We start from the raw sequence: 25,797 nt of genomic DNA, 5'->3' as shown, positions 1-25,797 counted from the left end.
GTAATCAATTCTCTGCTGTTGATCACTGCCCCAGAATTAGTTGTATTCTTTAGAAGGCAGCTTGAATTTAGTCTGAGACAAAACATTCTCAGTAAATTATAAAAGATTAAACTGTCCTTGCTGACAAATCCTCCTTTGCTCCTCCAGTATTGTCCTTTTTAGTACTGAATTGTTGAACCCAACTGGTGGCTTTTCTCCAAGGTGAAGCAAATTGTCATGAGCTGAGAGTGCTGGAACTGAGGTCAGGCTTAGAGCTGGTAAAACATTTATTCTGAGTTACTACTTGGATCCTAGAATATCTTTTACTTCATTTCAAGGAAAGAAATTCCAGAAATTGTGCTAAGTCTGAAAACAATTAAGAGTAAGTCTGTTCTGCCAAGTTGGGTATTTTTTTATCTTATTATTAGAGTTGCTTTGCATGCTGTGGGAATGTGTTGTGGTTTTGACATTCCTTGTGCAGCTCACTTAAACCAGACTGATATTTTATCTCCTGGAAGAAAGCTGAGGACATTCCTGAGGTGACTTTCAGCTGCAAGGTGGCAATTCACTTGTCTGTAATTCAGATCAAATCTAGTTGTGTTTTTTATTATCTAAGACTTCTGATTGCACTCTGTCCCCCTGGTGTTATTCTTGCCTTAATGAAAAATTTCAGGTTACCTGATTTTTGGGTGTTTTGGGATTGCCCAAGTGTCAGTAGATGGCAGCCTAAAGCTGGAGAGAAGGAAGTTTCACTGAGTTTTGACAGGATGGATGGAGGTGCAGCCATGTACAACCAGCAGCAGGAATAGACTGTTTTTATCAGGAATATGTTGCAAAGATGAGTTTAATCCTTGCCATGAAGACTTTACAAGCAACAGCCTTGATTTTACCAGAGTGGCTCCTCTGAATGCTTGTGCCAAGGCTGAGTGAGATTCCAATCAGTGATAAAAAATCTCACCATAAAACACACAAAAAAAGTTTAAAAAACCCCAAAGTATCATTGGTGTAGAACAAATTTTGGATACTTTGGACTGTCAGGTTCTTTGTGGCAATGAAATATTGTGGAGAGATTTAATATTGTTTCTTTCCAGGTCCTGATTTCGTGGTGTGTGATGAAGGACACATATTGAAAAATGAAGCATCTGCTGTCTCCAAGGCAATGAATTCTATTAAATCAAGGAGAAGAATAATTCTGACAGGAACACCACTGCAGAATAATCTTATAGAATGTGAGTAGTTGTCTTTTATTTCCTTCAGTGCACTTTGGCCTGTCAGCCATAGATGATGTATGTGGTGGTGTTTGCAGGGGTCCCAGGATGAGGGAAGAGATGAGAATCTTGACTCTGTGTTTGAGAAGGCTGATTTATTATTTTATTATATATATTATATTAAAAGAAAATGATATATTAAAACTATAGTAAAATAATAGAAGAAAGGATTTCATCAGAAGAATAGAAAGAAACTGGAATGATAATAATATCTTGTGACTGACCAGAGAATCTGAGACAGCTGGGCTGTGGTTGGCCATTAATTAGAAACAACCACATGAGACCAATCCCAGATGCACCTGTTGCATTCCACAGCAGCAGATAACCATCGTTTACATTTCATTTCTGAGGCCTCTCAGCTTCTCAGGAGAAAAGATCCTAATGAAAGGATTTTCCATAAAATATGTCTGTGACAGATATATTTAGTTTGATTGGAAGAAAAGGATTTGAAGCCGTGCAGCTGCCTGCTAAGTTTCTAAGATTCACTGAGATCTGTATTTAGCTGTGGCACATTTCTTTTCTATTTGCATGAATCCCAACACTGTGTTTTCCATTTGGAACCACTCAAGTGTGCCTTGTTTCTCCTAGATCACTGCATGGTTAACTTCATCAAGGAGAACCTGCTGGGCTCCATTAAGGAGTTCCGGAACCGGTTCATCAATCCCATCCAGAACGGGCAGTGCGCAGACTCCACCCCCGTGGATGTCAGGGTGATGAAGAAACGTGCTCACATCCTCTATGAGATGTTGGCTGGCTGTGTTCAGGTGAGAACACACTGTCCCTAACTCATCATTGCCCTCCAGGGAAGGAGAGGAGTTCTTTTGTCTCACTCCGAAATCACCCAAGTCCTGTAAACTTCTGATTTGAGAGCTCCATAAATCTTTTAACTTGAATATTTTCACTATTTTGCAGAATTGTTAGTTCCCTGTGTTATTTATGACTAGAAAAAACCTCATAATTTTTCTCCAAATGTCAATGTATTCTAAAATACAAATATTAGAGGATATAGCTATTTCATTTCCTGCTGGGAGACAAGAACATATTTTGGCAGAATAGGACATTAGTTGCTCTGAAGTATTCAATTTAAATTCCATATGCACATTTAAGAACTGCTGTAAAGTCTGCACAGAAAGTTGCTAGTCCTAATTTGTCTGACTAATTTGTCCGTTATTTCTGAACATGTATTTTTTCTGATCTGCAAGAATCAGAACAACTGAAAACAAGACAGAAAGAAAATTATTCAGGAATGGTTTGTCGGTTTTGTCAATTATTTCTGAATATGTATTTTTGCTGATCTGCAAGAATCAGAACAACGGAAAACAAGAGAGAAGGAAAATGACTCAGGTTCAAAAGGGTGAAGAACTTGTTACTTTATAGACCTTAGATTAAAAAAAAGCTTTGGATGGAGCCCACATGGATTTCTCCAGCTCTGTGCAGAGCAGATCCTGTCCATAGAGAGTGGAGAGACAGAGTAGTGTCAGAGTCAAAAAAACCCCAAATAGAAGTAAAATCTGGTTTTAGTATTCTTAAAGAAAACCCCAAAAGTAGTTCCCAGAGCAGCTCCTGGAGTTTCAGTGAACTTTGCAAGGACTTGGAACTGGGCATGGGCTTAGCAGGTCATAGACTTTGGCCTGAGAAGCTCCTGAATGGGGCAGGTGGGTTCCTCCTGCAGGCCTTTAATGAATTGTATTTCTGGGCTGATTTTCCCCCTCTGGGGCTGAAAGCACCAGGATCAGCACCCCTGATCCCACAGTGCTTTGTCCTTTGAGATGCCCCAAGTGCTCCTGAAGCTCTCAGGAGTCGTTGCCATGTTTCTGTGACTGAAGCAGTGTCTGTGAACTTGCAGAGGAAGGATTACACAGCCTTAACCAAGTTCCTGCCCCCCAAGTACGAGTACGTGCTGGAGGTGAGGATGACCCCCATCCAGTGCAAGCTCTACCAGTATTACCTGGATCATCTGACAGGTATGTGCCTGCAGCTCTGATGGCATTTAATCATCATTTAATAATTTCACCTAGCACAGATTCTAGGTGAAAATCAACTTTCTGAACTTTGTCCTGTGCACTAAAGTGCTTGGACCACAAAAAAAATAAGGTTTTTTTTGTAGTAGAATACTGCAGTGTTACAGGTCATTAAAAGCAGCTCAGACTAGATTCATTGAGACCTAAATGCAAATGTTATCTTGTGTTTTCCACCTTGGGCTGATTTTACAAAACCTAAATAGACAAGTCTGTCTTTTTAAGAGGATTTGTGTACATTCCTGTACTGGGGAGCAATGTGCTTTTATGTAAAAAATATAATCATGTTTCTCATTATCAAGAAAAAGGAGAAAATCTAATTTTAACAACTTTAACTGGGAGAAGAAATGGCTGTGAGTGTGTAATTTGAGCCCTTTTACAAGAGATGTTGCAGTATGATGTGCAGCTGGAAAGAACACTCAGATGTGCTCTGCTGGGCTCTTCAAAGGGGAGCAGAGTGTGGCAAACTCACTTCAGGGCTCACTCTAAAACCTGAACTTTATTGTCAGGTGTAGGTGGTGGCAATGAAGGTGGAAGAGGCAAAGCTGGAGCTAAACTATTCCAGGATTTCCAGATGTTGAGCAGAATCTGGACTCACCCTTGGTGTTTGCAGCTGGACTATATTAGCAAAGAAAATAAGGTAAATTAGATATATCAAAATACTCTCACTTGAGAACTTTCCAAACAAGCTGTGCCAAACTCTAGGTAAAGTTTTGTCAAATTAATGGAAATCTTTGTTGCTGTGGGGTCATTTTGCTGCTGGTTTTGTCATATTTTTCTTGCTGGGTATGTTGTCATTCTTAAAACATTTTGCAAGGCCAGGCCTTTGTAGAATTTACCATTGTTTAAATGAAGAGTGAACAGATGGCTAAAGGTTTAATAAAAGCTTCTGGGTGAACATTGTTAATAATTTCTGTTTTTTCTCTTTTGAGGGCTATTTTGATGAAGACAGCATGGATGACTTCATAGCTTCAGATTCTGATGAAACTTCCATGAGCTTAAGTTCTGATGATTATACAAAGTAATTGAACTTTTATTTAGTTTATTGGTGTTCTTTCCCTTATAGAACTGAAGTGATTTCTATAAAGTGAATGTTCATTTTGTATTTTATGTGTCTGTTAGAATGTGTTTTCTTTGAGTGGGATTTAAAAAAAATAATGGGGTGTTTAATGTTGCTTTTTAGGAAAAAAAAAACCAAGGGGAAAAAGGTGACAAAAGAGTGTAGCTCGAGTGGAAGTGGCAGTGATAATGATGTTGAAGTCATTAAAGTCTGGAATTCAAGATCTCGTGGAGGTGGGGAAGGAAATGTAGAAGATCTTACAAACAACCCAGCATCAACAAAGTCAGATGAAGGTGAGGATAACACAGAGTGGTGAAAACGTGAGGCAGCTTCGTTTTGCAAAAGGCAATTTGAGAGGGCTGATTCCTTAATTCACAGTTACAGTTCCTGCTACTTCTAATTATGTCTTTATCCTGGAAAAACAAGGAGCATCAGCTCAGAACTCAGGGGTTTTGCAGCAGGGAAGCTGCACAGTGAAGTTTTTTTAATTTAGAAGTACAAAATTATATAACCTGGAAGATTAATGTAAAGATTAGGAAATATATCTGTCATAATTTGTTGCATCTGGAATTTGAATTGGATGCTGAGCAAGCAGATCCAGTGCAGTAGGAACACAAGACCTCTTTAAAGTTGTTATTCAAACTTCTTACAGCTGCACACTTAATTTTGGGTTTTTTTTCCTGTAATAATCTAGTTTTTGTCTTGTATCTGGTATCACAGAGATAATTTTATGTTATTTCATGTGGGTCTAATCTCTTTCCCTAAGTAATTTAAAAATTTTGGGAGAGTTCAGGTGAGAAATCTTTTTTTTGCCCCCATCCCAGTGACAACATCTTGTAAATGTGTAAGGGGTGGAGGGTGTTGTATGTAAAACATTTACACCCAGAGATTAAATGTGTTAAAGGAATTACACTATAGGCAGGCTGAGTTTCTGTCTCTGCATCCCTTAAATATTTAACTCTTGCAATGGCTTATAGTGCAAATGCTGTTTTTTCTTTGTCTCTTTAACTCTTTTCATACCAGTTAAGTCTGATAATGAGGGAACAGCTCAGAGCATTTAAATGAACACCATGTTCTCATGTTTATTTCTTTTTCTTTGTTTTTTTTTTTTTTTAACAGGCAAAGCTACATCCTCTTCCAATCCTGGCAGCCCAGCTCCAGACTGGTACAAAGATTTTGTCACTGATGCAGATGCTGAGGTGTTGGAACATTCTGGGAAAATGGTGCTGCTCTTTGAAATTCTCCGGATGGCAGAGGAGCTGGGAGACAAAGTGTAAGCTCTGGACATGGCATTAAAGATGGCAGGAATATATTATAGTCATATATACATACATACATATATTTTAAAATATGTAAATATATATTAAAATTTATAGAAATATATATAGTATGTAGTAATATGTATTATATATTATATTATATTATATATATTATGTTATATATACAGTAATATATAATATTATTTATATTTATATTTGTATTTATATTAGTCTGACAGTGTTCTCCATCCATCCACTCTTCATTCTGCTGTTTTCTGAAGCAGCCAAGCATGATACACTCATTTTTGTCAGGGATATTCCCTCACCTGCACGTGCCCCACTGAAGTCTTGCTCTGTTTGTCTCAAAGATTATATCAGAGGGAGGAGGGAACAAAACTGAAGCAGTGCAATAATTAAAACAACTCCAGAGATGAATTCTGTGTTTCCCTGTTTCTTTTTTCAGCCTAGTGTTCAGCCAGTCCCTGATATCTCTGGATTTGATAGAAGATTTCCTGGAGCTGGCTAACAGGGAGAAATCTGACAGAGATCAGCCTCCTATCTATAAAGGTGAGTGTCTCCTCCAACAGCTGCAGTGCTCAGAGCTCTTTCCCAAGCCTCTGTTCAGTGCCCATGGAGTGTTTGAAATCAGTGTTTCCATGAGGATGTTGCATGCTCTGGGCTGCCCCTGAGGCTGCCAGGGTTGTTGGGCTCCCATTGGGAACTCTCTGATTTCACTCTCTGTCATCCAGGCTAAGCAGATTTAATGTTCACATCTGAGAGAAGGCATTTTTGTTAAATTCTGCACAAAAATGATGTTAAATTCTGGAGTGTGGCAAATCCTGATCCTTCCTCCTGGGAGAGAGAGAGTGCAGGGAAATGAGGCTGCTTTCAAGCAGTGTGGAAAAGGTGGAAAATGTGAATTTAGGCTTTGTGTGCACAGCTGCAGGCTGGCTTATGGGTTTCATAGGAAGCAAGTATTGAATCAGTTATTATCCTAGTGATGCTCAAGTGGCATGGAATGCCTCACTGAGATGTTCCCAGAGCTCCTGAGGGTGCTGTTCCTCCTTTCCCAGAGTTTCATTCCCAGGACATGTGGATTGAAGAATTCCTTCAAGTCTGCCTTTCCTGCCCAGTCTGTCACCAACTCTTGCATGAATTTGCACTTGAGATAAGGGAAAAGTGGCTCAGTGATGGTGACTGCAGATCCCCAGGATGTGTCTCTCACTGATTTATTGTTCCTGCCTGTTGCTTCCTATTCTGAATTTTGTCACCTCACACATTACAAGGTGTCCTTTTGAGGAGTTGTGCCTTTATTCTGAAATTTTAAAGAGATTGGGGCTTTCCATGTGTGGTCGCTCTGGCCAGCAAAATTAAATTATGGCAAAGTTTTCCTGACAGAACTTACCAATCTGCCTCTCTCAGTGGATTTAATTGAACAGTGCTGCTCCCAAAACCATTATTTTATTTATGATTGGTTGCTCAGGGGTATCAATTTTGTACAAATACCTTGATGGCCAGAGAAGATGGAAGATTACTGAGAGAAGAAAATCCTCCATCAGCTGTAGTTATTTTTTCCCCCAGTCTGACAAGAAGCTGCTGTAACTCACAGGGCAATTAAACCCAAAGATTTTGCTGGATTTCAATTCCAAAATGAGTTTGACCTTTGAAATCTCCTTTGGAGCATTGACTTCTCAGTGCTGGTTGTGTAGGAGGCTGACACTGGTGCTGAAATGTGAACCTGCCTGGATCCATTGGAAAAGTGCAATTACAGCACCAAAGATAAGATGTAACAGCATCTTTGGGACTTCTAAAATTAACTTTGGCTCCAAGTTAAGGCATAGCTCTGCAAATTTAATAAATACAGAAAGTGTGAAAAATAAGAGGACTTCCCCCCACCAAAAAAAAAAAAAAAATCAGATATTTTCAAATAATTAAATTTAACCTCAGAACTATTTTTATTATAAATGTCTCTCTATAAATTCCAGTTGGTTACCAGTCTGGTTATTTACACCATCAGCATTTTCATAACTTGGCTGTTGCATTTGCAGGTGAAGGAAAATGGTTCAGAAATATTGATTATTATCGCTTGGATGGCTCCACCACAGCTCAGTCCAGAAAGAAATGGGCTGAGGAGTTTAATGATGAAACTAATGTGAGGTGAGATCTCTCCTGAGATAGATATGCTTTATTTTCCCCTTTTTCTTTCTTTTGTTCCCTAGTTATTATTACTTTTTTATCAGCTTAATGACCTCAGGACCAGGCAAATGGTGATCAGAGCTCACACAGAAAACCTGCAGGAATGTGTCACTGACTTGAGGTTTTCCTTGCTATTTTCATTGTCCAATTGTACAATTTTTAGATTGTAACCAATTTAAATCAGAGACACTGTTTTTATTGCAAGCACATAAAGGATACAAGGACCTAGGAAGGCTGTGCAGTCCCTGGGCCACTCAGGAGCAAATTAATTCTTTCAGCTGCCTCCAGAATTGGCTCCCAGCCCTCCACTGCTCCTCCAAAATGGGACTTTCAAGTCTGATTTAGATGGAGAGGTACAAACTTGTATTTGAATGAAGTTAAGGAGCTTCACCTTCCTAGATTTGTTTAAAAAATAAAGTATGTAATTATGGTGCAGTCATTTATGATTTGCAGGGGGAAAAAAGTTAAATTAAGAAGTGAACTAATCCAGTGTTGATACTTTTAAATAGTTTATTCTGTCAGGTGTCTGTCAGGAACTGGTTCCAAGTTGAGCCAGAGTGAGATTTTTCTGAATTTCAAAAAACCCAGATATATCAAAGAGACAGTGTCATTGGAGAGTTACCCTGAAAGTCTGCAGGCCAGGAAAGAGTTTCAATGGCATGGAATCTGCCTGTTTAAAATTAGGGTTTAATTTGATATAACTAATTTCATTAGAGCTTGAAAATGCAGACACCAAAGTTTTTTTCTTCTCCACCAGTTTTTCTTAACAGCTCATTTGCAAAAGGCCTTGATGTGTATTGTTGGGAGAGTATGTTGTCCTTGTAAAATCTGCATCTGTTCTATGCTTAATACATTATTTTAATGAAGTTTTAGAGTTATTTCAGTATATGAACAAGTTATTTTCCAAAATACTGAAATTTTGCAACTCTCCTCTGTTCCAGAGGCCGCTTGTTTATCATATCCACCAAAGCAGGGTCCCTGGGAATAAACCTGGTGGCTGCCAACAGAGTCATCATCTTTGATGCCTCCTGGAACCCCTCCTATGACATCCAGAGCATCTTCAGGGTGTATCGCTTCGGGCAGAACAAGCCTGTCTTTGTCTACAGGTTTTTGGCTCAGGTATTTTTCTGCTGCACTTTCTGAGCTCTTTCATCCTGCAGTGAAATTTGGGAGCTGGGACTGTGGGCAATGTGCTTGTTTGGGCTGTGTTGGGCTCTGTAGTGACCCCAGTTGAGTCAGTCACATTCCAGCTCTGATCTGCAGCAGGGTTTGGCCACTGAAGCAGCTCATGAAGGAAAGAGTGGTAAAATAAATGACATTATTTCCTGTGATGTAGCCACAGCTCTCCCCAAAGAGAGCAGCAGGCACAGCTTCCTAAGGATATTTCCTGAGAACCACAGTGAGGAACCTCAAAGAAAGAGAAAACAATTCTTATCTCTATTCTCTACCCTTGTTGTTTTGCACATGTGGAATGTGTTAGGAAAATTATTTACCTGAAGGGAGTTCTTAATTAAATTCTAGTGATGGTTGTTTATGTTAATTGGCCTATTAGGTCCAAGCTGTGCTGTCAAGCACAGACAGTCATGGGTTTTTCATTGGTATTTTTTTTAGTATCTCTTTATTATAGTTTAGTATAATGTAATATAGTTTTAATAAAGCAATTGTTCAGCATCCTAAGTCACAGAGTCAAATGGCAATCATTCCCTGCATCAGGAGCTCCCTACATTCAATACTCTGAGGTCTCCCTTGTCTGACACTTCATTAACCCAAATTCTGGAATTCCAGCAGTGATTCACATGTCCAGACCAGCCTCAGAACAGGAGTCTCAGCCTTTTTAATTTGCACACCACTAAAAGCTCTGACTGGAGCAGTCCCTGCAGAGGATGGTGGTGTTGTTAGGGTATAGCCCTGCTCAGAGCAGCTTCTTCTGCACACCCTGATGGTCCAACTGCAGTGAAACCACATGGATACAAGTGAATTTTTATAAAAATGCATCCAGTCTTACTTGGAAACTCGTATCACACCCTGCAGATGTTAAAGATGGGTAATATATAAAATATATAAAAATGTATAAATATATAAAATATATAAATACATAAAATATATAAGTATATAAAATAACTCAGCTGGACACTGATCTGTGCTTTGAGTAAGGCCTGTTGGGAAGTGCCTCTTCAGCCTCTGCTTCCCCAGGTGTGACAGAGGAGCCTGGAGCCCTTTCCCAGGAGCACTCAACCCTTGATCCAGTCACTCTTTCCATCCCAGCTGAAGCAGATCCTTGTCTGGGACATGTTACTGTCACAAATGGGGTTTTTCTTCAGGCTTCAGTTTATTTTTGTAGTTTTCTCTGTGCACTTTTGAACTGTTGATATCCTTTTTAAATTACACTGTTCAGAACAGGCTGTGCTGTTCTCGTCCTTCTCAGTCATCTTTTTTTTTTCAAAAAATAAGTGATTTTCCTTTTTTCATCAAAGATCTGATTTTTTTTTTTTTGTACACAGCTGTGGTGAATTAGGCTTGACTGCCTCCCTTGCCCTCTCCCCTCCACCACAGTGCTATGGTATCTGTTTTCCTTTTCACAAGCTGCTCAAAGCAGCAAAATAAGGTACATGCTGTGAAAATTGCCATTTTTTGGTCAAAATCTTGCGTTGGGGTAATGAAGCAAAACTGGATCTCTTAAAAGCACCACTAAAAGACCAATTTTCTTCCTTTAGTCACTAGCTAGATGACATCTGTCCCATGCACAAAAAAGGGTTTTTTTCCATTTATTGCCCAGCAAACAAACAGCTTGAAAGTGACAGAAACAAGGCACAGAGAGCTACTGGGTGGTTATTGGGGTTTTTTCACACCTGTGAGCATTGCTGTGGGTGACAGTGGGTGTTTGTGTCCAGGGAACCATGGAGGACAAGATCTACGACCGGCAGGTGACGAAGCAGTCGCTGTCCTTCAGGGTGGTGGACCAGCAGCAGGTGGAGAGGCACTTCACCATGAACGAGCTCACTGAGCTCTACACCTTTGAGCCAGACCTGCTGGATGACCCCAACTCGGAGAAGAAGAAGAAGAGGGACACCCCCATGCTGCCAAAAGTGAGTGGTGGCCATCAGCAGGAATTTTGTGCTGTAAAAACAACCTGGGTGTGTTTAAATGTGTTGCAGGTTTGTGGTGTAGAGCAGTGCTGGCTGCTTGGAGTGGAGGTGAAGTGCAGGAAACACAATAAAACCCATAATTAATTAAAAAAACCCTTAATGAGCTGGGTGAGGAGTGTCCTCTCAATGTAATGGACACTATGAGAGAAAGATTCTTGTGAAAAGACCCAACTTTGCTGGGTGAGGAGTTTCCCCTCAGTGTAGTTGACACTATGAGAGGAAGATGCTCATTAAAAGACCCAACTTTTAAGTCAGAGCAAAGACACATTTTCCCACATTTTGAATGAATAGAAGTTTTACTGCATGAAACTGGAAAATTCAGATTAGCATCTGAGTGGGTGCTGGTGAGCCCCAGCACAAGCTCAGTTTGTGAGAAGTGGCACTGAAGGTAAGAGTCATCTTAATACATGTTTCCCTTTGCCAGCACTCTTTGGGTTTTAGTTCCCTGTTTAACTTCCTTTAGTAGAGGTAAGAGTTGCACTTAGGTAAGAATAAACTTTATTCTTTATTTTATTCTCCATTAGTTTATTCTTTTTCTCCAAATCACTTTATATTTAAGATTAGGCTGTGGGTATATATTTCATTTATAGTCTCTGGGCTGCTAAAGACTAATTCATCCTTTGGCTGTTGTGGAATTCTCTGCTTCTTGCCATTTGGAACACATCAGGGAGTGGCCTGTAGTGCATGAACTGGTTAAATTTCTGTGGTTTGGTCACTCTGCAGTGTCTGGGCATTATATTATATAATTAATAGTGTTTTATCTTTTTTTTTTACATTCTTAATTAATGCTTTGTGCATTTGTGCCTCCACAAACAGAGCCAATGCAGCACTATATGCTGATGCTGCTTCTTATTTTAAAAAATGCAAAAATAACCCAAAAACTTGTGAAGCAACTGAATCTGTTAGCTTGAAACATTGATCAATCCAATGCAACAATTATTTTTTGAAAGTTTCTGGTTTTCTATTAGAAAAGAAATCAGGTAATGAATGTGTTTATAAACTCAAAACTTGCTCCATCACTCAGATTTATGTATTAAGTTTATATTAATGCCATCATCAGTGTAAGGTTTGCGCCAGTCAAGTTGAATATGAGCTTTTGACCATTTCCTGCCTTAAATAGAGCAAATCTGGGGACTGGATTTATTTTTGTGTTTTGTCTCATGGTTTTAGCAGATGGTATTTTGTCCTTTTGAAGATGTGCATCTCAGTACATGCTGTGTGCAAATTTCTAATTCCTTTTTGTTTGATGGCTGAAAAGGCTGTAAATAATCAAGTAAATTCATCTGTGCAAGGTTCCTCAGCCATGAACTCTGTTACTATTCCTTATTTCAGTGTGATTTTAGCAGAGCTGCATCAGTCAGCTGGGTTATAAATCTCCTTAACAATTAATTTAACAACACACAGCATTTTTCTTAGGTTGATTAAAAATTGGGTTGATAGGAACACAGTTTATTGTAACATCAAGTAATTACACAGCATTTAGAGACAAGAATTCTCTTTAAGATCCTGTAACATGAGGGCTGGGTAAAAATACCACTTTTTGTGCTTTTACATTGTTATAGAGTGCAAGGGGAGAGCAGAGTCCTCAGAACATGGGGACAAGGAGGTTTGAAAATGCAACTTTTAGAACTGCCCCTTTCTGGAGGGAATTGTGAACAGGAATCAGGGGAAATGGGTTCCATCTTTTCTCCAACCATCTGAGCATAAATGTGGAAAACTCTGTGGGGAAATTGGTTTTGTTCTCAGAAACCTGCCAGGGGTTTCCCACAGTGGGAAGGGTCTGCAGGAATCCTTGAGCCAGGATTCCTGTGGGATGAGGAGGGATCATTCAGAGCTGAGTGTTGGGGTGCTTCTGACTCCTTTTTCACTTCATGGATGGAAGAAAAAACCAAATATTTAATTTTTGTGTTTTAAATGCAATGGTAGAATTCATGTTGTTTTAAAAGTCAGCAAGTGGAGAAACAAATCCTGCTTGGTTTAAACTAAATCCTTGAGAATTTTGGCTTTACAACATCCAGCTTTGAGTCCAAGAGCAGTTTACTTGGAAAGTGCTGTTAAGGGGGGAGAAGGTATTGAATGCTTTTATTTTGTTTAAAAATGGCAAAAGATTATTGAAATTTCATGGCCAGTTTTAATTGGAGCAGCAGTTTTCTGCCCTCTGTGCTCTAACAGGACGTTGGGGTGTGGAGACTCAGGGAAGAAATGCCTGTGGTGCTCCAGGGCTCTGCCCTCAGCCCTCAGAAACAGCTTCTGGATACTTGGGGTTAGCAGAATATTTGTAATACCAGTGTGGTTCACATCAATTATTTACTCTTAATTTCCATTGTTTGATTTCATTCATCCCCTCTCCCTGCCCAGCTGGAAAGGGCTGCTTTGGAATTTCAGTCCAAAAAAGGTTTCTCAAGGCTGAATGATCACTTGGTCACCTTTGCTGTATTGAAGCCTAGAAATAAGGATATATTTCTGTAATTATATAGAAATATAATTTCCAGAATAGTTCAGAACAGTCCATGAGCTGGACAAAGGCAGTGTTGGGGCACTGGGTGTCCCTCAGAACTGGCCCTGCTGTTGCAGAATGAGCCCTGGGCTCATTTCCCATTCAGGGAATTGGACTTGAAGTCACTTTTTTATTGATGAGAAATGTAATGCAGATTGGGAAAGCAGATTAAAATCATAGTTCAGATTCACTGGATATGGATATCAGTATTTTATACTACCTCAGGACAGAGACATGTGCTTTACTGTGCTTCCATACTCAGGGACAGCTTTGTGAATTTTGACCTCAGGATTAGAAGAATTTGCTTCTTATTTAATTTATTTTTTTTATTTTTAGCTTTAGTGTTAAATATTCAGCTGGTTGAGAAAAGCCTGTGAATTACAACATAACCTGCACTCCTTCATGGAGGATTTCCTTTCTAATACAGTGATCTATCAGTAGCATTTAATTTCCATCAGGATTTTAAAAAGACAAATGTCTTTTTTAAAATTCAAACCACTTTTTCAGTCTCTCTTAATATTTTCATTAAAATTCAAACCACTTATTTCAGTCTCTCTTCATATTTTCATTCATCACCAGGATTTCATCCTACAGCTTACAAACCAATTGAGAATCATTATTCTATCAACAAGCTAAACAAATGTAAAAGAAATGTAATAGAATAGAAATATAATATGATATGATATAATAGAAATATAATAGAAATATAATATAATATGGTATAATGTAATATAATGTAATATAATGTAATATAGATATAATATAAATATAGTATAGATATAATGTAATATGATATGATATAATTTAATATAATATAAATATAATATAAATATAATATAGATATAGGTATAGATATAATATAGATATAGATATAATTATTCTGGGGTTTTTTATGTGTAAGGTGGATTTAGTATTTTTTTTTCAATTGTAAGACTGAACTAAATGCATCCCTGTTTTCAAGCTCCCATGATTAAAGTCAAGACAAACAAAGTTTAGGCAGAGAAAAGCAAAGCCCCAGTTGGGTGTAAATGAGAGCACATTTGGAGGGCTGTGCAGGCTGGGGGAGGCTGGGTTAAACTCCAGGGTTGTTTCCAGCCCTGCTGTTCCCAGAGTGGTTCCTGCACCTCCAGAACCTCCTCAGCCTCCTCTGGGCTTTGTGTCCCCCCATGCCAGCCCCTCAAAGCCCCCTGCTGTGCTCCCTGTGCCCTGCAGGCTGCAAACCCCACCCTGGATGCTCTGGCAGGAGAAATTGTGATGAAATTCACACCAGGCAGGAGAAGGGTGGGACAAAGAGCAGCTCACTGATAATTGGCTAATGTAATTAACATTTCAACACACAGAAACAAACAGCTTTGTGGAGCTGCTGGGACAGAACCCCTGCTCAGGAATTCCACACTCAGTTCCCAGCGTGGCTGCAGAAATCTGTTTGTTTGTTTGTGGGTGCTTTTTTCAGTCATTGTTCAGCTGAGATTATGAAATGCCAGAGTTGGGCTGGATTCCTGCTTGTGCAAACCTGGCACAGTGAGGGCAGGACCTGGAGGGGCTCAGGTTCCTCCTGGACTGTAATTCCTCTCAGGAATGGTTCAGTGATGGTCTCATATTAGCAATTATAGCCTGAATGCTGAGGTGTGTTGGAACTTCCTTAATTCATGAAGCTCATCAGGCACACAAATCATGTAAAAAACCCTGTTCAAGAATGACCTCAGGAAAGGAGCTCCTGAGGTGCACAGGAGCAGTTCCCCATATCCTGTAGGGATCTTTCTCTTCATCTTCTGCAGCATCACCTTGCCTGGCAGACAAAAAGGTTTGATTAAAAAAATTGGAGATGTTGGACCCAAAGTGGTGCTCAGTGTTTGAAAGCTGTAGAGCTGCTGTTTCTGTATGATAAATGCAGATGTTTCTGTGTAATAAATGCAGATGTTTCTGTGTAATAAATGCAGATGTATTGATGGGTCCTGTCTGTTGTCCAGCCATAGCAAAGGAAAAGCCACTGAGAACATTCCATTCTTTTTAGGTGCATTTATTGTTGTGGAATCTGAGTGCATTCCTGTGGTTTATTAAGTGGCTGCACTATCATCTCTGCAACAGATTGTTAATCCATTGCTCTCCCTCTGAGGAAAATTGTACTTTTAAATGATTTTCCAGTTTTATTGTGCTGTGGAGTGCTGATGGCTGTGTGTGGAATGGGGAGGGAGCAGGAGGGGACACAGGGCAGAGCTGCTGAGTGACTCCTCCTTCATCCCCTGCTTTGAGCAGGACACCATCCTGGCAGAGCTGCTGCAGATCAACAAGGAGTACATCGTGGGGTACCATGAACATGATTCACTCCTGGACCACAAGGAGGAGGAGGAACTCACTGAAGAAGAGAGGAAGGCAGCCTGGGCAGAATATGAAGCAGAAAAGAAGGTAAAGCTGTTTAATCTGGTTTATGTATATGAAAATAACCTTTCCAGGTTTAGGGTCCCAATAACCTTTTCAGTTTGTCTTTGGATAATTAAATATTGTTACAGACCAGGAAATAAATATGTAAAGCAAATATTGACACAGGAGCAATGGAGATACTGTGTCTTTTTTGCTCCTTCAGTGCTGGTTCTTTCTGTGTGTTTGCTTTGCTACTTTAATTACAAGTTCCTTTCACACCTGCATTTTTTTTCTAATTTGTGTTCAAACTCATCTGATGTCCTGTGTAAATCCCTCTTTTCCCATGTGGAGGTGTCCCTGTCAGGGGCTCTGTGTGACAGTGTCACCTTCCTGAGCTAATGCACACATTGACATAAAACCAGTGCTTGATAATACAACAGAAATCTGTGAAATTGCAATAAGGTAGAACCCTGTTCCCATTTTGTTGTCCTGTATTGTATCAGATACAGTTGGTGGTGATTTATCCTCACTAACTGGATGTGTAGGGTGCACCAAAGCTCTTTGTGTTCCTAAAACTAAAGCTGTGCCTTTACCCTTGGCAGGGTCATAAGGGAGGCTATTGAAATGCCACCAAGGTTGAAATTCTCAATCAGATTTGTTGGTATTACCCCAAATTACCTTTTGAATTTCAGTGGGCCAGGCACCCTCAAAAGCCTTCAACTAAAAGTACAAAAAATGGGTGTATAAATTGCCACTGAGCACCTTGAGTGAACTGATGAAAAGGTTTGGGGAGGGAAAAGAAATAGGGGAATAAAGAGTAAAATCTGAAGTTACCCTGTGAGAAATCCAAATGGGTAATGAGCTTTACATTCCTGAGCAAATTGTGCATTTTACTTCTTCAGAATTTCATTACAGGCTGGTCAAACTTTACATTAAGTAGTGGGTTTTCAATATAAAAAATTATCTTAACCAATTTAAACTGTGCTAATAAGCAGTGGTCATTTATATATCAAATATTGACAAGCTAAAGTCAGAGCGTATTCAAGACTGGGGCTTGGGTTCCTCTGTGACTGAAATGGGGTTCTGAGCTGAGCTTGGGAACCTCCATGCTCAGTGTTCAGGGCCTGTGACTGTCCCTAGGGCAGCTCTGGCTGTGTGGTTATTGCAGAATTATCAGTGTGGTTATTGCAGAATTATCATTGTGATCATTGCAGAATTACCATTGTGATCATTGCAGAATTATCAGTGTGATCATTGCAGAATTCTCAGTGTGGTTTTTGCAGAATTCTCAGTGACCAGGGCCCTCTGTGTTTTGCAGGGCATGACCATGCGTTTCAACATGCCCACAGGGACCACCACAATGCCCACAAATTTCAGCTCTCAGACTTATATTCCTTACAATCTGGGTGCTCTGTCTGCAATGAGTAACCAACAGCTGGAGGTAAGGAGCACTGCATGCCTGTGTTGCTGCAGGGGTTTTCTCTCACAAATTGTGGATAATGTCAGCTCAAAATATTTTTATATTTTTGGATTTTGGGGGTGGGTGGGGGTTGCATGTAGCTTTACTGAAGTTTAATTTGCATGTATATAAACCTGTACCTGGGCAGATTGTCAGGATTCTGGAGCATCACCTGCATTCTTTGCAGACTTTAGTTACCACTTTTGAAACTGTAACATCTTCAAGTCTGTATGGTAGAAAATTTACCTGGGTTTTTACTATTCTCAAGCTGGTCTGAAAACCTGTGGGTACAAAAATAGGTTTTTACAAATTGTAAGGTTTATACTTGTTGTTCAACTGCTCTGTGCTAAAATTCAAATAGGTGGCAGCTTAGAGTCATTGACTTGTGCAAATTGAGAGCAGAGAGGTAATTGAAGTCTAGGTATGTACAAGAGGAGGATTAAGAAGGCTGGGGAAGAAATGTGTTTGCTGTTTCTGTGCTTTACAACTGATGTTGTGGTGTTTTCTCAGGACCTCATTAATCAAGGAAGAGAGAAGGTAGTGGAAGCAACCAACAGTGTGGCTGCAGCAAGAATCCAGCCCCTTGAAGACATCATTTCAGCCATAGTGAGTGCAATGGATAACCCTGGGCTTAGATCAGGAGTGGAGAACATTAAATATTATCAAACAAAGCTGTTGCTACTGGAAATGGTCATCCAGCTAATGAAGTGCATTATTAATGAGTATCATTTCTAGTTGGGAGTGACCTTTATCCCAGCAGTAACCCTTGGTGTGCAGCTGGCACAGAGCCTTACAGGAGTGGCACTTTAGATCCATAAGTATTTGCCATGGTCTGAAAATGCTGGTTTTTCTAGAAATCAGAACAGCAATTACAGGCAAATAGTTATTGTATTTTGTGGACTGCTAATTGCCAGTTAGAAGAACTAATAACTGCTGGTTGTGGTTCTGGTGAAGCAGTTCTGCACTCACTGGAAGTTGGGCTGCTTTAACTCTTGGTGCAACTGCGAACATGACCCAGAGCCTCAGTTACTGTCAGGATTTTGTTCAAACCACCAGTGCCAAGAAGGTTTTTTTGCTTTTCAGTGGAAAGAAAACTTAACCCTGACGGAGAGCCAGGTGCAGGCCCTGGCCCTGAACAGGCAGGCGAGCCAGGAGCTGGACGTGAAGCGCCGGGAAGCCATTTACAACGACGTGCTCGGGAAACAGCAGATGGTAAAACATCCTACATTTATTTACCTACTGCCAGAGCTTGAATGAGAATCTTGTGTGTGTTCATTCCTGAGCTACGAGTGTATGTTTAGGCACATAAATATCCCTCACAGAGTGGTCAGCAGCGTGCTGGAGTTCATTGCTTGGCCTCAGTGAGGGAGAGGTTCATGAAAAAGCCACTCGCCAGGTTTTGGAGCTAAAGGGCTTTGCTGCGAGGTCATGAGGCATAAAGAGAAATCTGATTCCCAGAGCTCAGCCAGCCACTTGGGGAACACATCTTAGAGAGTGTTGGTAATGTTGTTTTAGCTTAGAATTACTTTGCAGAATCTGAAAGTTGCCCAGATGATGTCAGAGGGAAGAGTTTCTCTCTCAGGCAAACAAACACTGACAGTGCACAGGCGGGACTTTCAAAGGGAAGATGAATGGTACCTGACAGATGATGATGTAACTTATACCTGGGAATAATTTCACAGTAGAGTACACGTTGCCATGGCAACTCACCTAAATGCTGCCTGCAACACAATAGCCAAGTCTTCAGGAGAACTGAGCCCTAAATGCTGTTACTAAATGGTTTCTGCAGTAATGGGCTGCTGAATGCCATCACATTAGGGATGGTGATAACAATGGGGCTTTTTCCCCCAGCCATGCTGTCCCTAACAAATTGATTTGAGCCCTGAACCTGATCCTGGGAGCAGGGGGACGTGTGGTGCACTCAGGCAGCTCTGCTTTCCCTCCACAGTTGATCGGCTGTGTCCAGAGGATCCTGATGAACCGGCGGCTCCAGCACCAGTACAACCAGCAGCAGCAGCAGCAGATGTCCTACCAGCAAGCAGCCATGAGCCACCTCATGATGCCAAAGCCTCCAAATCTAATCATGAATCCTTCCAGCTACCCAGCCATAGATGTGAGAGGAATGTATCAGTCAGTGTCTGGTGGGATGCAGCCACCACCCCTACAACGAGCACCACCCCCAATGAGAGGCAAAAATCCAGGGCCTTCCCAAGGGAAATCAATGTGATTTTGCACTAAAAGCCTAAAGGATTGTTAAAATCAGAGAAAGAACTTTTTATTTTTTTAGGAATCAATGGCCTAACAGAACTCAACTGTAAAAAAAAAAAAAAAAAAGAATTAAAAAGAATAGTTTGTTTGCTCCCCTTAAATACCATGTTCCATATTAGTGTTTCAGCTTTGTTTAAATAGGTCACGATGTTTTCCCTGTTGTCAGTGATGTTGCCTAGAATCTTCTTACATATGTTGAGTACAGGAGATAACAAGTTGTTTTCAGTGAAAACAAGTCCTCCCCTTACAGTAGCATCTCCACAGGTTTCCTGTCTAAACTCCTACGTTTGCTTTTCGTGGCTGCAAAGCTTTGGGAAGCTTAGGAAGGATTGCAGGTCTGTAAGTTCAGTCTGACATATGTGAATTGAAAACAGCTGAGTTCTTGATTAGAGTTGATTCCTCAAATTATGGAATACTTTTCTGCTTGCCCATTTCTTTCTATTAGTGGGAACGTTGTAACAGAAATAGTTTAGTTTCCTTCACGGGTCATCTGTGCTGAATGGAACAGGAGCTGAAAACGCTCCCTGAAACAGAACTGAGTGCAATATTTGTAACTACTACTGCTCTGAGACACAGGGAACTGTGCATCCAGCCTTAAACAGGACTGGGCCTTCCCCAGTCTGCTGCCATTTCTTATTTTCAGTTCCATGTGATAGAATAACAGCTGATGGTCTGGAGTGGAGATGCTTTTCCTTCAGAGGCTGATCCCTGCTGTGGAGTCCAGCACAAAGCACATTTCTGTAACTCCTTCCTGCTGGTGCTACTGTCTCCTCCATTGCCGGCAATGGGGGACGGGCCAACACAACTCAATTCCTGTCCTTTGGGGTAAATTGGTGGTGGTGGCCAGGGTCAGGTGGCCTCCCAGAGAACCCCCTGTCAGAGAACCCCCCGTCACAGAACCCCCTTTAACGTGGCACAGCCACTGCCCATTGGAGATCCATACAGAGAAAGTGCTGTAGCAGCTTCTGGAGCTGCCAGAAGCGTGAAACGACCTTACTGACAGAGATGGGGTTATGCACTCCTCCCCATCCCTTCAGCTGTGTGAAAACATGGGTTAGGACACAAAGAGCTTGATTTTGCTTTTGTTTCTGCTCTGGTTTGGGTTTTTTTTAATGTAGGTCAGAGATAAATTTCAGGTTTATTCTATACCATTGTCACTCTCTTTGCCCACACTTGTTGGGTTGTCAGGTTCTTATGAAATACAAATAGGACTTTCCTTTGCATAGACTTTGGGTGATTCTTACCCCCCCAAAAAACCCCATTGATCATCTAGGGGCACAAGTAAGTGGCAGGAACATGGAGATGGTGGTGTGTGGACAGCACAGGGAGACAGATGGAGGCAGTGGCTCCACATTGTGCTGGACTCTTCTGATGCTGGTGTGAACTAAAAAAATTTTGGTTTCTGGGAAGTTTCTTGCAAGAGTTTGAGTTCTTGCCCTGAATGGACAAGTTTTGCAGATGTTCCACGATGTTTTGATGTGTGACTCACACTTGGTTTGTGACATGGACAGAGGTTGGTTGGGCTGCTGCAAGCCCAGCTGACAACTTTCTGTCTTGGACTCTTTGATGACAAGATACCACAAAAGACCCTCAGTGTGTTCTAGTGCTCTGCCAGCTCTACAGTTAACTCTGATCTGGGGGAGGGAGCAAAGAGAGACATGTTGGCACTAGAAGAGACAAAAGTGAGATGTTGAGACAAACATTTGAAGGCAAATGTACTCTGGGTAACTGTCACCGATATTCCTACGTGTTGTGAATAAGAGAAGTACTTTCTACCAAACCTGGGAATGTTAAGTGGAGTTTTACAGTAACTCAAAGACTTAAATGTGGAAGTTTTAGGCAACATTGAAAGGCACATTTTATTTCATCCTGGACAAACCTATGGATAACAGAAGATAATGCACAAGAAGGAATACAAGATAAGCATTGAAGTAAAACCTGGACCACTTTGCTTACGTTTCTCACTCGACATTTTAGCTGCATAACAACGTGCTTTGAGTATAACATCAGGCTTTAACCAGTACTTAAAGACAGAACATACATCAGTAAGATAATAAAAGGCTCATTTTTATATTTGTTTTAGATGTTTTAACTAGATAAAAATGGCTTAAGATGACAAATAAAAATGTTGCTTGTAATACAGTTTTGCCTGCTAAATTATCCACATTTTGTAACCTGTTTATTCCTTTGGATGTAAAGCGTTTTTGCTTAGTATCGTGATATTGTATATGTTTTGTCCCAGTTGTATAGTAATGTTTCAGTCCATCAACCAGCTTTGGCTGCTGAAATCATACAGCTGTGAAGACTTGCCTTTGTTTCTATTAGATGGCTTTTCAGTTCTGTATTAAATATCTTAAGTACTATAGAAAAGGTGTCCCCTCTTCCTATAAGGCTGTTTTGTAATATATATAAGGACTGGAAATGTGTTTTTAAAAAAGAAGAAGCATTCAAGTATGACAATATACTATGTGTTTTCACCATTCAAAGTGCTGTTTTAGTAGTTGAAACTTAAACTATTTAATATCTCATTTAATAAAGTGACCAAAATACATCAACGTGCCTTGTGCTACATTCACAGTCCAGTGTTAACTCCACAGGGATTCAGCCTGGGAATGTTCTTTGGAGAACTGTGCTGTGAGTTGAAGCTCTTACTGTTTTCTACAATGACTTTAGTGGGTGTAGACATTGATTTCATTTAGGGAAAATACCTGTGGTCCAGATTTTCAAATTACTTTATTAACAGCTTCTGCCAATCTGTCTGTTAAAAATGCAATTACTTGTCCAGCAGTAAGATGGTTAAAAGTGAGGTGAAGTTCTGCTGAGTCAAATCAGAATGAGATGCTGCTGTATTTTAACCTGGTAGTTGTACTTGTCCTGTCCTTAGTTATTAAATCCCCCCTGTTGGGCACAACACCCCCTTTCCTATGCAAAGGAAAGTGCAATAATTGTGTTTAAAGGCGCCCTCTGCTCGTTTCCTGGCACTGCAGGGCTGCCCAGGGGTCTTGGTAAAGCTGAGGGAGGTGGGAATGGTGTCTGAGGTGGAAATATTGGAGTTGTGCTCCAAGGGGCCCTGTGGGCAGCGTGTTTTTAAATATCCCTGGGACTGATGGGAGGCAGTGGGCAGCTCAGGCTGGATGTGGCTGTCTGTGCTGGGCTGGGAAGTGTCCTGGGATGAGTCCCATGTCCAGAATGTTGGGCTGAGGTGTCCCAACACTGACCAGCCCCGTTGTTGTGTCAGCTGTGCCCAGCCTGAGCAGCTTTTGCCTTTATCTTAAAAGCAGAACCACTTTCCACACAGTAAATGAAACTAAATTCATCAGTTCAAGCAAAAAACAGTTTTGAAGTTGGATAGATTTTCAATGTTTATGGAAAGCCAAACATCCTAAATGTTCCCAGCTGGAGGAGTGTGGAAAAAAGCTGGTGTTGCAGCCCAGCACCAGTAACCACGTGGTGTCTGAACTTCCCAGACCTGCTCAGGTGTCAAATAACCCCCTGTGCACCCTCTGTGCTGTGGAACCCACCCTGGGGATGAGGCCTGGGCACCAGAATAATCCCAAATGTGGCTCTGGCAAAGCTGTGCTGCTGTGAAGGGTCTGGACCAGCTCCTGCCCTGCTGTGTGTGGCTGGGGTGAGTGGGATGAGTTCATCCTGTGTGTGACCCTTTCATGCAGCCACAGCTCCTGCTCTGCTTTCCCCAGGGGTGGCTTTGGGGGCACTGGAGGGGTGTTGGAAGGGGCTGTGGCCCCAGTGGGGACATTGCCCTGGAGAAGGGCAGGGGCACAGGGGGAGGTGGGGTCACCCCTTGGGTCTGTGCTCAGCCCCTCCAAGGTCTGAACTCAAACACCCCCCTGGCCCTGTGTGCACAGACCCTGCTTGAGAATGAGTGAGACAGGAACTGGTACCTGAGGCACCCCTCAAACCCCGATCCGGGCACTCCAGCTGCTTTAGGAGTTCAGTGTGCCCATTTCCCTGGGTTCTCCCCATGCCCACAAGCAGTGGAGAAGAGAGGCCCTGGCCATGTCTGGTGTGGTGACCTGCCCTGCTTGGTGGCATCTCCTGGCACCTGACACCTCCTGGCACAGCAAGGGAAGAGCCTGAGAATCCCTGGAATTCACTTCCCAGGGCTCCTGCTCACCCCCAGTGCAGGTGTGAGGTGACAGCCTTGGTGTTCTCCAGGATGAGAATTCAGCAGCTCTGGGGCAATTTTGGAGAAAGCAATGACCAGCCCTGATCCAAGGGGTGCAGGTGTCTTTGTGTCCACACCAACACAAACTTCAGCCCTTCTCCTTCAGGAATGCTCCATCCCTGGGTGTCCTTCCAGAAACATCTCAGCCAAAATCTGGCAGCAGCAGCAGCAGCACATCTCTGGATGTGCAGCCAGGTGGGACAACACCAGGACACCTTCATTGCCTTCCAGCAGTTTCTGGATTTCTTCTTTCTGGGTTCCCTCTGCAGTTTTGGGCTCTCCATCTTTGGGACCTCCTCTCCTTTTCCCCTTTGGAGAAAGGAGCCCCAAGCCAGGCATTCCACCCACAGGCAGCAGGGTCTCCATGGGGATGTCCCTGAGGGCACATGGATGTTGGCACTTGTATGCCAGTCTCCAGACAATCCAATCCATCCCTGTGCCCTGGGTCATGAGCCAAAGCCAGGGAGAAAGGCACTGCTTTGCTTGGCTCGTGCTTGGCCTCTCCCAGGCAGCTCCTCTCTGTTTCTGCACCCTCCATAGTGAGACTGCAGCATTTCCCACCTCTGCTGGAGCCTCCTCCCTCCTGCTCTGCACAGCTGTCCCAGATAATGTTTCACAGAGCAGGCCCAGCCCTCCTGGGTGGAAGGAGAAGGTTGAAGAGATGCCTTTGTCCTGTTTGCTGTGGTGTTTCCAGACCCACAGCCTTGTGTGCAGAGCAACTCTGGGCTCAGGGGTTCCTGGGGATCACATCCACCCCCTGCCCCAGCCTTTGCCTCTCCTTCGAGAGAAGGTTTCCAGCTGGCTGTTGTGACTTTGAATCCCATGGAATCTACATGAGCTGAGACCCCAAACACTGTTTCCTTTTGCTGACTTGGAAGATTCTGTTAGCTTCAAGCAACCCAAACATGTTTTCCTCTCAAACTTTCCTAGCAAGGTCCATCTGCCAGCCCTGTGACACCTCCAGGCCGAAGGAGCAGTTGGAATCTTCAGGTGGGGAAGCAGCTGTACCAGGAGGACAGGATGGGGTGGAGAGATGAGTGTGCCCACACAAACCCACTGTGCATCACAGCCCCCTCCTGTGCCACTCAAAATGCACCCCATGTCTGTGGTGGTTCCCTCTGCTGCTGTTCAGCTCCCAGCTCACTCAGGTCACTCACATCTTCAGCTGCTTTGCTGAACCAGAACCAAACAATGCAAATTCCTGTGAAAGAACCATTTGGGTGGGATTTAGCAGTGCTGAATTCCCCATTTAATGAATGCCCCACACAGGACAGGACAGGACAGGACACCAGCCTTTACCAAGGGGTTTCCAGTAAATTCTTTGTGGATTTTGCTTTTTGCAAGTATGAGTTTTTTGAACCCAGATCCTGAAAAGGTGTTTTACAGCATCCCTGGTACCTGTGTGTGCCTTTGTGGCAGGAGGTTGGGTATCTGAAGAACAAGTCCAGCATTGCCCCCATGGGCCAAATCATCTCCCTGTGGAGTTGGTAAAAAATATACTTGGCATTGCTGAGATCAGGTTTGGACCTTCATTCTGAAAAGGAGCAGGATCATAACCACCAGATTTATCTTCAAGCACAACAGAAAGCCCTGGATGGAAGGAGCAGGATCATCCCAGGGGCCAAGCAAGGCTCCAGGGCTGAGGGATTTCCCTTGATGCAGGGGAAGGTCAAAAGTGCACCTGAGGACGCGTCTCGTGAGCGATGGAGCTCCGGCACGGCAGCCGGGGATGAGATGTTTCGGCAGTGACTCAGTGGAAGAAGCTAAATAAACTCTTTTTATTTCAAACACAGGATTAAATTCCTTCATGTCTGCATCATTGAAGGTAAAGCTCCTGTAATCTCCTCATTGCCAACCCCAGCCTGTTGTCTGGTGGCTGCTGGACCCGCTGGGACAGCGAAGGGACGTGGGAGGTGGCAGCAGAGAGGGTGAGAGACAGTCGGGAGCAGAGCTGGCCTCTAGAGCTGCTGCTCCTTTAGTGATGTAGCTCATGCAGAAGCTGGTGTGGATCATCTCTAGGTCAGTGAAAATGTCCTGGGAATTCACAGGCTGAAGAAGAAGGAGCTGAGGTGTTACCATGAGTGTTTTGCAAGGAGGAGG

The 25,797-nt window shown here is 42.1% G+C and overlaps 1 protein-coding gene across 2 annotated transcripts in view; it reads left to right on the top strand.

The window, feature by feature from the left end:
• ATRX (ATRX chromatin remodeler) overlaps nt 1-20,684 on the top strand; it is a 67,923-nt gene extending 47,239 nt beyond the window's left edge. For both annotated transcript variants that reach the window (XM_054289933.1, XM_054289932.1), the window contains 16 exons: nt 1,071-1,208; nt 1,836-2,011; nt 3,094-3,211; nt 3,775-3,905; nt 4,198-4,286; nt 4,449-4,618; nt 5,445-5,598; nt 6,048-6,151; nt 7,633-7,741; nt 8,722-8,899; nt 10,672-10,866; nt 15,680-15,829; nt 17,103-17,225; nt 17,754-17,849; nt 18,327-18,455; nt 19,192-20,684. In XM_054289933.1, the coding sequence (XP_054145908.1) occupies nt 1,071-1,208; nt 1,836-2,011; nt 3,094-3,211; nt 3,775-3,905; nt 4,198-4,286; nt 4,449-4,618; nt 5,445-5,598; nt 6,048-6,151; nt 7,633-7,741; nt 8,722-8,899; nt 10,672-10,866; nt 15,680-15,829; nt 17,103-17,225; nt 17,754-17,849; nt 18,327-18,455; nt 19,192-19,470 (2,339 nt within the window). In that variant the 3' untranslated portion in view covers nt 19,471-20,684. The remainder of the gene's footprint in view (nt 1-1,070; nt 1,209-1,835; nt 2,012-3,093; nt 3,212-3,774; nt 3,906-4,197; nt 4,287-4,448; nt 4,619-5,444; nt 5,599-6,047; nt 6,152-7,632; nt 7,742-8,721; nt 8,900-10,671; nt 10,867-15,679; nt 15,830-17,102; nt 17,226-17,753; nt 17,850-18,326; nt 18,456-19,191) is intronic.
• Nucleotides 20,685-25,797: the final 5,113 nt, after the last annotated feature.

The sequence above is a fragment of the Melozone crissalis genome, unplaced genomic scaffold (assembly GCF_028551555.1).
Source record: "Melozone crissalis strain CALT ecotype California unplaced genomic scaffold, PUWL_Pcris_2 ptg000068l_1, whole genome shotgun sequence".
NCBI classification, from domain to species: Eukaryota; Metazoa; Chordata; class Aves; order Passeriformes; family Passerellidae; genus Melozone; species Melozone crissalis.
Note: the sequence above shows the minus strand (reverse complement) of the source record. Positions and strands in the feature narration are given on the sequence as shown.